At 34.7% G+C, this 12,450-nt stretch overlaps 1 protein-coding gene and 1 non-coding gene across 11 annotated transcripts in view; both read left to right on the top strand.

Moving 5' to 3' along the window:
• Positions 1-7,226: 7,226 nt before the first annotated feature.
• The window catches only part of LOC18430470 (RNA-binding (RRM/RBD/RNP motifs) family protein), a 56,109-nt gene continuing 50,885 nt past the window's right edge, over positions 7,227-12,450 (top strand). For 7 of the 10 annotated variants that reach the window (XR_016050839.1, XR_016050837.1, XR_016050838.1 and 4 more), the window contains exons 1-2: positions 7,229-7,636; positions 9,291-9,374. Coding sequence is in view for 7 of the 10 variants with exons in the window: in XM_088860265.1 (XP_088716391.1) it covers positions 7,572-7,636; positions 9,291-9,374 (149 nt within the window). In the remaining 3 variants the exon portion in view is untranslated. Of the gene's footprint in view, positions 7,637-9,290; positions 9,375-12,450 lie in introns of all 10 variants that reach the window. The other 3 variants (XM_011623704.3, XM_088860267.1, XM_088860266.1) reach the window with 3 other exon arrangements.
• Positions 8,026-8,127, top strand: LOC148782782 (U6 spliceosomal RNA). Its single transcript, XR_016053150.1, has one exon. It is a non-coding gene; the product is annotated as a U6 spliceosomal RNA (small nuclear RNA).

Genomic DNA, 12,450 nt, shown 5'->3' with positions numbered 1-12,450 from the left:
AGCTCTCATTGTTCTGGGAAAGGTCCTGATATTTGCGATCCCAAGTCTCACGACGCTGTCAGTATTCATGGGAGAGGATTCCATCTCTTATCTAATAATCCAATACTTTTGGAAGTGAGTAAACATTGGTTTACTCTCATTTGATTTTTATTTATTTATTAAATTGATTGTTTTGTTTAGTTTGATTATGGGTTTTGGGCATAGATGGTTTGTGAGTTTTGATGATCTTAATTGTTGGAGTGTTTAGGGTAAGATTTGAGGGTTAATTGCCGAGGGATTTGGTTCTTAACATTTATTTTAGCTGCATTAGGGTTAGTTTGATTGTTACTGAGATCAAATTATATGAATTTTGATATTGTATGGATTATTGTGCCCCTCTCATTCTCTCTCTAAACTCCACTCTCTCTCTCTCTAGAAACACAATATCTTTTTCTCTCTCTAAAAACCCAATCTCTCTTTCTATCTTTAAAAACTGAATATCTAGGAACTCAATCTCTCTTTGTCTCTGTAAAAACCCATTTTCTCTCTCTAGAAACCCAAATAAAATAATTAACAATTTTTTTGCTTACAAGAAAAGTCTGAAAAGAGAACTTTTAAAAAATAAATAAATAATTTGGGCCGGGCCAAGCCCAATAAGCCTAATTGGATGGGCTGAGCTTCCGGGTATAGTTTCAATGGGTCATGCCGGGCTTCCGAGCCTTAACAGGCGGGTCTTACCGGGCATAGTTCCGGGGCTTACCAAGCTAGGCAGAATTAGGTCCAAGCTTTTTTGAGCTCTGGGCCAGGCCGATTGACAGCCTATAATCGAACTCAAGATGGCATGTTGTGGTGACAACCTAACCTTATGTCATGGGTAGGTAGCACACTCATTTGGTTGCTTCTCTGAACGAGAACGGATTTTTGAATGAGAAACATCTTCAAAAGTTCTTGCTAACAAATGCAAAGCTTCTACATTGTCCTAGAACATTTGTCATTTGGCACTGAAATTTCTAGTTGCCATATGGCTCCTCAATGTTGTTGCATGATAGAGTGGACATGGCTTATAGTTTGATTTCTAATGAGATGTGATTTATGTAAACATGACATGGGGAGTTGTTCTCTTGGTTTTCTCTCATCTCTTAAGAGAGAGATTTCTGTATTGCTAGAGGTTTTTGTACTTTAGAGGGTCGTTGAGCAACTAGAAGTTGGAATCATAAGTGGGAATTTCCATTTCCGAAATTCGAAAGCTTGAAATTTGAGTAGCTAGTAATAGAAAATGTTGTGTTTGTTCAAACTATCTAAAATTTTCCGGATCATGGAAACTGTGTAGTTTAATCTAGGACATTAAAAATTTACAAATATGAAAATTGGACAATTTTAACCATTCATCAAATTCTTTTGTTAACAGTTGGGTGATATTTGTTAAGTAAATGAATTTTCAAAATCACAGCTCATCATCGGTAGAACTAACAAAATGGATAATCTAGTTCACATAAAAATAATGTAGTTCACTAGCAAAACATGAACTTGTCTAAGTATATATTTCTCAAACAGTCCACAGTCATGATGTTTGCCAAGTGGATCAAGTTCCAGTTTAAATCGGTGGGAATTTGCAATGTGCAGATCTCTTTGTTCTCTATTACAATTTGGCTCCACTAGACCACAAGGAACCAACACATCTTTGAATGGAAGAACACTAGAATGGAACAATTGATGCATGTCTCTTCTTTTGTTGTAGGTCTGGATAATACGAAATGATGGACCTTTCACCCATCAAAGAGGAATATAGTTGATAATATCTGGATCTAATAGTGCCCTATGCAACCCAAAACCTCCATCCTAGTCTCGTGGTCTCCTCCTCCGGTGGGCCACTACAAACTCAACATTGATGGTTCGTCCCTTGTCAATTCTGGAGTGGTTCGTTACAATGGTATCATCGGGAATGATATCAATAGCTTTCTTGCTGTTTTTGCTGCTCCCTTGGGTTGTAATAATGTTGCCAAATTTTCAGCTCTAAAAAGATGCATCCAATTGCCTATTGAGATGCAACGCTTCCCCTTGCTTATGGAAAGTGATTCACATATTTTGTGCACTCCATTCTCGGATGCCATGAGCCCCTTGGAATCTTAACACTTTTGCATCAAATTGCCCTTACCATTTTGTTGGCTATTCTTGGAGCATTACTCATTTATCGCAAGGCCAACATGGTGGCAAACGACTTGGCCAAAATACCTACAACATGACTAGAACTAAATACAAAAGAACTCTAATATAAGCTTTGTATTCCTTTCTTTCTTTCATTGTTAATGAAAATGTGTAGTGGCATAAATACCAACTGATTTACCAAACAAAAAAAAACATTTATAAGTATTTCAAATTTTTTTAATGCACTAAACAGAGCTAAGACATCATTTATTCGTATTTCCTACACTCACACACCCCAAAAAAGATAAAAGATAAAAAAAATAAAAGATATCCCTAAAAATAAAATGACTGAATTATACTGAAATTTTTGAGGGGTAATTTGGTTATTTATTTTATTTGTATTTTTATATTTTCACATATGCTCCCCATTGAGGCGCACATGCTCATCGAATTTCATTTTGATATGTTTTTAGAAAAATAATAGTAAACAATACTGTTGGTCTAAAATGCTATCAATATCAACCATCTGATCAGGATTCGTTTTCATATAAGCTCATATCAATATATAGAACAAATAAAGTTAGGTATTTCAACTTTTTTATTATTTTTATTTATTTATTATACATTGGTATGAGTTTAATACACAACGTACATACTTCTCACACTCACAAACCTATAAAAAATATTTCAAAAGAGAATGAGTGAAATTCTATTAGAATTTTGGTCCAAAATTGCAATATTTTCAAATGACAAGAAAAAAAGATTTGAGATAGCAACTGGTTACCGTTTGGGTAACCCCATTAGATTTTATTCCCAACAAAACAGATTATGATGCTCAGCAAAATTTGCCCAAAAACGTTTTCGCTCAAATTTTTTTGGCTTCCTTTGCGTCTTTCCCCTAAACCTTCTCGAGTTGCACATACAAAAGCTCTCTCCCACTCTCAAGCAGGTCTCACTGCTCTTTCCTTATGTCATCTTCAACTATGTAGATTTTTTTTGGCTTCCTTCTTCACACCTTTCTTTCAAACCTTCCCAGTCGCACTTACAAAAGCCTCTTTCCTACTCTCTCTCGCACTCTCAAGCAGTCTCATAGCTCTTTCATAGCTCTTTCCTTGTCTCACAGCTATTTCCTTGTCTCATCTTCGACTCTGCAGGTCCCATCTCCTAGTTCTCTCTCTAAAAAATAAACATTTCCATCTTTCTCTCTCTAGAAAGTCGCGCCCCTAATTTCACACAGCACTCTATAGCATTTCGACGGGTTGCTGAAGAGTAGTTGTACTCCTAGATAACTAAATAACATAGAGTTTCTCTATCTAAAGTTAATGGAGTAGTTTTCTGAATATGCAGAGGGAGATGTTTTACAACCTCAAAACATTTGCAGACGAAGGTTTGTAAAGGACGTCTCACTTATTTTGCTCATCTATCAAGTTACTCTCTCTCTAATAATAATATTGATCTGTTCCTGCTCCTGCTTTCATCTCATTCTCTCTGCATTGTACATTTTGCCCATCCATCAAGTTACTCACTCTAATAATAATATTGAACTTCTCTCTGCTCCTGCTTTCTGGGTTCTTCTCATTCTCTCTGTCTTGTACAAACTACACATCTAGAAGTTACTCTCTCTCAAATAATAATATTGAACTTCTCCCTGCTCTTACTTTATGGGTTCTTCTCATTATCTCTGTATTATAGGATTCTCTATGTATTATCGGAATAAACTGTACATCTAGAGAGAGAGAGAGAGGAATCAATAATAATTAAATTATGAAATTACATAAATTGGGTTTGGGATTTCTTATCGATTTCTTTGCAACACATCCAACATACATATTTGACAAATAAAATTTTATTCTCATATTTTAATAGACATCCAAACAGTCTACCAACATAATAAAATAAAACGATAATGTTTCTCAATTGAGGAGGAAAACAATTGCATTTTTTTTCAATGTGAATATTTTTTTCTTTGACATCCAAACTGGGCCTTAATCTTATTAAAATTATTTTTTTAACGAGAGGTGCATGCACCCTCCAAATTTCACAAAGATCTAATTTTGAGATAAACTAAATCATATGAAGATAGGGCAACATTTTCAAAATGACAACACAGTAAAAAAATGAGAGTTTTGCTTTTCTCAATTTTTGAGAAATTTCCTTTATTGGGTTGGGGTGGGGTGGGGTATTACAATGTAATTATTAAAAATGAGAATTCCTTGTCTCAAATTCGAACTTTTCATTACAGCAATGGGTGATTTTGAGACTGACCATACTAATCAAAGTCTAAACTTGCCTATATTGTGTCTAAACTTTAGATTTAAGAGCCGAAAGAGGCCTGTCAAATTCAGGTCAACAGAGAAATCAATCTTTAAAATACCCATTCTTTATAAACCTGCGGAGGAGTCGGCTTAAGCAGTGTGAAATCCACCAAAAGCAAAAACAAACAAAAATAAAAACTATCTATGAGAATGAAGACAAATAGCAATAAAACTTAAGAAAGATTATAAAGCAAAGTAAATAGTAAAGAAATGACGTTGAGAAAGAACTTGGTGGTTGAAAAGACTTTATTTAATGACGTAGAGAAAGAACCTGGTGGTTAAAAAGACTCTATTTATATGACTACATGGTTCTATGACTAGAGACTAAGGTTTCATCTTCAGGTCCTCAAAAAATTGACTGAAAAGACTCTATTTATAATCATAAATGTCTCAAAAATAGGAAGGCCATGTTATTGGACAAATCAGGGGCTGACATGTGTCCGCTTTGTGCTCTGATACTTGTTCTGCGCGGAAGCTCTAAACTCGATGGGTTAATATTAGGCAAATAAAGTACGAGAAATAAAATATGGAATACACACTACAAGAACACAAAGATTTACGTGGTTCACCCAAGATGGCTACATCCACGGGCACGACAAACAGAAATCCACTGTACTAATGAAAGTTACATCAAAGATTTTGAAACAAACATCGACAAAAAAACCAAAGTCGAGCAAATCCTTTTAAACCACTCTCCATTCATTCTCTTTACTTATGACAATCATTACCAACAACACCAAACAAAAGAGCAACGAGAAACTTACTTTCTCTCTAACTAAAAGGGGAACAATAAAACATCTCTATTGAAACCGCATCTCTACAAGAAACAAGCATCTCAATCTTTAGAGTCTAAAAGAGACACCATCACAATGTTTATGTCCAAAGGAAGCTTTCTTCTCTCTCAAAGGAAATTGCATCTTATGCACAGGTGACTCTAGCTCCCTCTCTCTCTCCAGAGGAACCACCATTTCCATATGATGACCCAAATAAGGCACACAAATTCTCAGCACTTTCATCCCATATATAATATTAGGATTCCATACTAAATAGAAAACTTCCTATAGATCTTACATATATCTCAAAACCACAAGATAGATCTAAGAGTCCTAATCTTTTTGGATTTTTATTTCTTTTAGGAAACTTATCAATATAAATCTCAATCCCACAAAATATGGGAATATCTCAATCCCACATAATATCGATCAATTTCAATCATTCCCACAAATATATGGGATTTCCATATGTGGGTGATTTTGGATAGCACCAAATCTAACATCCGTGGCCTGATATGCGTCATTCTTGGGGAATATGGGGCATATTGCATTGTAGAAAAGGTATCTTTATCAATTTGCATAAAAAGTTGCATGGAGTCCCATGGTGTTGGTCAATCGAAATTATAAATTTCTTTGAGGTTGCGATCCACGATTTTTTTCCTCGCTGGGTTTAGAAACAACCTACTTTCTAGGATGTTGGTTTCCGACCTTGGAGATTCAGAAATATTGATATATTAGGTTTTTGGGAATATTTGGATTTCTAATATTTATGATATCCGGAATATCTGGATAATATTTAGGGAATATTTGGTTTCTTAAGTTTAAAACTTTGTGATATGAGGATATTTATTTTCCAAAAAATTAGATATTTAGGGTATTTAGAATATCTTAGGAATATTATAATCTGGACTTTGGTTTATATCTGGACTATGGTTCAATATGGATTATGACGTATTAAAATAGTATGCTCCAGGGTTTTAAAACTCAGACATAAAATAAAATTCAAAGGGGCTTGTATACAAAATCCTAGTTTCCATGCTAGGAGTTGCTGCAGGGTGCATTTTGCAAACTAGAAATTTGATTGTCAGAACTTGGAATTTTGGAACCGTATAGCTATTACTTGTTTGACAACTATGAAGAACAACGGAATTCTACATTTCTTAAATATGAGAAATATAGTTTGTCGACCTCTTAACACCCCACTTGAAATTGACCTTTTCAATGAATCTTAGATTCTCATTCTAATGTACAGAAAATAAGCCATAAGCGACAGAAAATAACCTTAGATCAACATATTTAATTTCTAGGGACCATAGTAGTTCAATACACCATCGTTTGATTGTGGCATAATCCAGACTAGAATATTGCCAAATATTCTCTAAATTCCATAAAATCCAAACTTAGGAATCCAATTACCTGGAAAGGCAGCTTTTTAAAGTGAATTGGATACAAAATATTATGAAAACTGTTAAAACGTGTGCAATTTTGAACAAAAATGTCAAATAAATGTAATGGTGATCAAAATCTAGAGAAAATCAGTGTAATTCAAATGTGATTAGCTGCACCGTGCATGAATGAGAAATCCACTTGAAAAGCTCACACAACCATGTGTCGACTCGGGATTCGCTCGAAATGACTGCCTTCCAATTTTGGGTGAATATTTCCTATTAGATGTTTAGTCCTTTCTTGAAAACTTAGTTAAGCATTCGTGATATCTCAAAACCTTAGGAAATCACCCATAATCCCCCGTAAAACTTAATGTTTAACTTAGAAAGAAAGAGTATAAAATACACAATGTAGGAGTGCCTACAAAATAATTACACCACAAGATCAAAGATAGATTTTTGAAGTTTTGGATGGTTAGATCTAGGTCTTCAAGTACTTAATAATTTTTTTCTTTGTTTAAGAAATTACTTATGTATTTGTTCTAAAGTAAATATAAAAATTTCATTTAAAAAATATTTCAAAACATAGATCTTTTGCTCCTTTATTCTTCTTAGTTCTTTTAGTTTGATTGATAATTAGAAATATAATTTTACCTTTGGGGGTGGGTGGATATTTTGCTTCCAATTGAGCACATTACATGTTACTTTAGGGAAAGTACGCTGGAATTCTCATGACCACATGGATCATAGGTTCAAGATGTCCATCACCGTTCAATCAATGTGCAGGACATTGTGAGGTGAGAGCAGACCAGAGAAGAACATGCGACGGGTTCGCCTTTGGTCGGTCTCACGAACTCATCAACACAGTCCAAATTGAACGGCGATCCATCGCTAGACGGTGTTTTCGCAATCCTTAAATAAGACTTACTGGAAAGGCACACTCGTTCCTTTGTTTATTTTCAAACAAGAGAGAGATGGGAAGGAATAAGAAAGGAGAACCTCCCTCCGTTCGGGTTTACACTGTGTGCGACGAGTCCAGGTTCCTTCAATCTCTTTTTTGTTTCTATTTTCTGTTTTTAGATTTTCTCTTGTTTTTATTTTTTTTTGGGCTCGTAGTTAATTTTCTTTTTCTTTTGTTTTCCCTTCACATATGTTAGTGTTCCAAGCCCAAAAGCAATCGAATTGTTACCCTAGAGTTTAATCTTTTTCATTTGTTTGGGGTTTAATTTATAGTTTCAATAATCTCCATGAATTCTGTAATTTTATTTGTAACATATGCATTACACATGGTTAAGACATAAAATTTCGAGCGGTTATTTTAATTTAAATTTCTGTGTGTTTTATTAGATAATAATCATGGCGTAAGTTATTGACTGGGAGCAATTGCATTGATAACAAATCAGATGCTTGTTTTTGATAGAGTATTTTGTCTCTTCAGAGACATCCGATAAATTGGAATTATACCGAGGCGATTAGCATGGCCCCTGCACAAGGATGACATGCACAAACGAGAAAATGTTCCAAATTTTTTGTTTCTTCGGAGACATCCGATGAAATTGAAATGGTACAGAGTATTTTTAGGTCCTTTTTACTAGGCTACTCTTGGTACAGTGAAGTTCTTTATTATTCTCCAAGAGAACTTCACACTTAACCTCGTTGCCCCATAAAGCACAAAACGTTTGAATTTCCTAAAATCAAACATCATTTTCTCTTGCTTTAGGAGTTTTATTACTTTTTTTGTAATTTTGAGTTTAGGAAGCTTCTTAAATTTTAATTCACTTAGTTTTTGTTGGATCAGGATAATGTCACATGATGCCGGATTTTGATGAAAGTTATTAACGCATCTTTATATATGCTCACCCAAAACTGCCACCACATTAATTACTGTTAATTATTGCATGGTTTTATTCTTTAACATTAGGGAACTGATATTTTTACATTTTAGTATTACACATTCACATTCATGATTCTTTGCCGTAATACATTTTCTTTATTTGCATCAGTATTCAAGAGCTCGGTAGAGTCAATTTGGAAACCTTGGCCGAGTTACTCGCCTCAGCGATTGGCCGAGGCGAGTTCCAATGGGTAAACATACAGTACTCAGGGTACTATACGGACTCGCCCAAGTACTATAGAACTTGGGCATGATTCCCCTGAGTTCTACAGTACTCAGGCAAGTCAGTATAGTACTAGCCCTGCCATGATTGACAATAAAAGAGCAGTAACCTGCTCCCATTGTCACAAAAATTCGTCATAGAAGCCCCAAATTGAGTCATTTTGAGCCGAAATTTCATATATAGCTACAAAATCACTACATCTACCAACTGGAAAATTAGAACTGTCTAAAAATATTATATTTCTAACATTTTGAAGATAAATAAATTGGGGAATTTTTTACCCAATTTTGGAAACTTCAATTTCTTCGATTCCGGTATCTGATCTTTGATTAAAATCAAAGCCTAGGATTATCTTTGTGTTCTTAATCCATCCAAGGGCTACTTTGTCCACAAAAATAAAAAAGGAACTTATTTTTTAGTTTTTGTACTTTTTTATTTTCTCCAAATTTTTCTTTTTATTTTTTTGGCCTTGTTTTGGCATAACTCTGGCAAGGGGGTGAGTCCCGAGTCCAAGTAGAGTTTTGAGACTTTGATTTGCATGGAATGTGCTCAAATTAATCTATTTGTGTTTTGCAGATACTTGATTGTTAGAAATGTACCAGCTTTAGGATGTATTGATGAGCTTGTCAAATTGTTTGGTTCTTATGGACCAATAGATGAGTAAGTGCTCTATTTTGTATCACTTTTGAAATTAAGAATTATATAGAATTATCATGCAAGATGTGGTTTTCTTGATTGTGTATTTGTAATTTTACCACAACTACTGCATTTTCAATAATGTTAGCCACATGGACTTTGTAATAATCTTCTTCTTACAAGACAATATTTTCGTGATTATTCTATACTTCATAATTGGTGTTTCTTTACATTTTTACCACAAAATGATTTTGCAGTTTGATTAACCTTAGTTGTGTGGAGTTTTTTATCCTAAAGGGACTGCAAGATAACCAAGAACAAAGTCATTCACCTTTATAATAACTTTATTGGTTATATTTGGAAATCATTATGAAGGATAGCTTCTGCTATCTTAAGAGACTGGGTCTTTTTGATGTAAGGATTGGGATAAGAACCTTCTCTCAATGAGTATTCAGGTCCCCTTATATATTGACCCCATTTATTCTTTAGTCTACAATACTGACAAAATGTTGTCTAATATTCCAATCCCTAAGAAAACCTTTGGTAAATATCTAGAGTCTGGATGAACTGGATTGCTGTGGAGTTATGTGGTGAATTTCTCAAGTATTGATCATATGGATTCTGAACTTTGATAATTATAGAGAACCAAAACCCTCTAAAGTGATAGTTTCCTGTAAGAAGTGGATACACGTCTCCTTGATTGTGCATCAATGTCCATGCAAGGAGCTGGTGGAAAACTCCCTTGACTTCTTTTGTCTAAACATGGGCACACTATTTGGATAAAGTGGTGGTTTTCCAATAACCTGTGAATGAACGGTTATGGGAATATGATCATGCAAAAGTGTGGAAAGGGTTGATTAATGAAACTTCAAGCCTTGGCACAAATTTCTGAAGGAGGAGACAAACAAAGGGACTTGCCTCAGTAAACATTGTTCTTGAACAATGAGCAAAGCATCTTTTATAACTTGATCAATAGTCACCATACTTAAAAATATTTCATCACTTCCTGACATTTTTGCCTATTTAATTTATCCCAATTTAAAAGGCCTGCTTTTTCTAAAAAATTATTAGAAGAGGAGACTGCTCTATGGATACGTTTCCCGCACGCCTACATTTTGGTTTTGTTGAGTGCAGTAATAGATACCATCATGGGATATTAGGCCAAAGCTGCAAGTTTTTTATTGCATTGTCGGAATGTTTGCAACTGTCTTCAATCCAAAGTTAATATTAAAGGGCAAGCTTTCTATACTTCCCATGCAGCATAAAACTTATATACTTCCCCCTATCCAACCGTCCATTCTGAATGGACGGCTGAGATGTAGCCCCAATCACAATGTCACATCACTACGCTATTTTTTTTAATTTTTTTCTACAAAAGGGCGTCCACTGCTCTCTTAAACTCGCATTTGTCAAACATATAAAAACAATATTCCCAATAAAAAAGAATGACCAAAATACCCCTGAAAATTTTAAGGCGTATTTTGGTCATTGTATTTTGTCGAAAAATTCTTTTTAATATTTTTTTAAGTGCGCCCCATTGAGAAGATGACATATGCGAAATTTCACATTCATACAATTTGTAGAAAAAAAAAACTAAAAATAAAATGAGGCGTCGGATCTAGATCAAACGGTCAGTGGCTCACTTGATCTAAATTGAACGGCTGGTTGGAGGGGGAAGTATATATCTTCTATGCTGTAGGGAAAATATAGAAACCTTTCCCAATATTAAATTCATGATTGTGGTCATTTATGATTTTTATGTCGCTGTTTGTATTTAAGGCTCAAATGATGTCACTCTTGTATTTGTTTCTTGCCTTTAGCTTCTTGAGAAAGAGATTAGTTATATTGCCAATCTATTAGGTATCTCATTTTGGCATATGTGTCAATGGTTCAAAAAATGCTAGGCGGCCTGCCTGGCGCCTAGTGCCTAGCACCTAGTGCCCAGTACCTAGGCGGGCGCCCAGAACCCCGGGTGCCTTGTGGTGCAAATTCTTAGTTTTTTTTATATATTTGCTATTCAAATGCACATATGTGCATATATTTGTGTCAAATTTTGTAATTTATTCCATTTGAAAATATCGCAAGTGCGCAACATACGTTTTTATATACAAACATATCACATGTCTCAGCCTCTCAGGTAATCAGGTTGAGAATAAACTTATTCAGAATTTCAAACCATACAAAACATTTTAAAAGTCTAATAAGGTATTGTAAGGTCTCCAACTCTCATATTTTCCATATTCCATATCCATAAAATAAACCATAATAACATCCAATTCTCCAACTCTCCAAGTCATCAACAAACTAACTTCCAAAACTATAAAAAAAAATCAGTAAACCACACAACGAAGTAGTCCAAAAAGGCAAAAAAATTACAAACCACATAACTAAATAAAAATCGTCCAAATGTTTAAAGCCCAAATCAAGATGGTGCAATAAAGTATTAAAGTTACTTCAAAAGAAGAGAGAAGACAATCAAGACATCAATAAGAATCAGAATCATCATCTTCAGTGCTTTCATCTGCATCAGAATTGAGGCTGTCATCATGAGAATCATCACCCTCTTCAACATATTCCTCTTCTTCCAGAGATTCTTCTGAATCTGCCTCCTCTTCCTCTATCTCCCTCCATGAAGTACCAGTAGAAGAAGTTGCTTGAGTGGCCCTCCTAAGATTAGAAGCTTGCCCTGAAGCCTCCTCGACCATTTCTCATGTCAAACCCTCCCCAGGGAAGACCTACTCAGTACTAGGGTCACTAATTAGCCAATCTGAAGCATTCGCCATGTCTTTCGAAGAGATAGGGTCCTTCTTTGGCTGGTTTTTCTTCTCCTTGAGCCTTTGATTCTCTCTAACAAAAACCAAGTCATTGAGCTTCTTTTGTTCAAGCCTATTTCTTCTTTTTGTATGCACCTATAAGGAAAAATAATGTATAAGTAACTATTATGAATCTATGATCTTCTTACCTTTTATGAATCTATATTACAAAATGACCCTATAAACAAAAAAAACGTATGAATTGTAAAATAGTAAAATACCATTTCAAACGAACTCCAATTGTGCTCACAACCAGAAGAGGTAGTTATCAAACTCAAGATCCGTAT

The sequence above is a fragment of the Amborella trichopoda genome, chromosome 3 (assembly GCF_054954075.1).
Source record: "Amborella trichopoda isolate Santa Cruz 75 chromosome 3, AtrichopodaSantaCruz75HAP2 v2.0, whole genome shotgun sequence".
Lineage (NCBI taxonomy): Eukaryota > Viridiplantae > Streptophyta > Magnoliopsida > Amborellales > Amborellaceae > Amborella > Amborella trichopoda.
The sequence above is the reverse complement of the archived record's forward strand: the minus strand, read 5'-3'. Positions and strand labels throughout refer to the sequence as shown.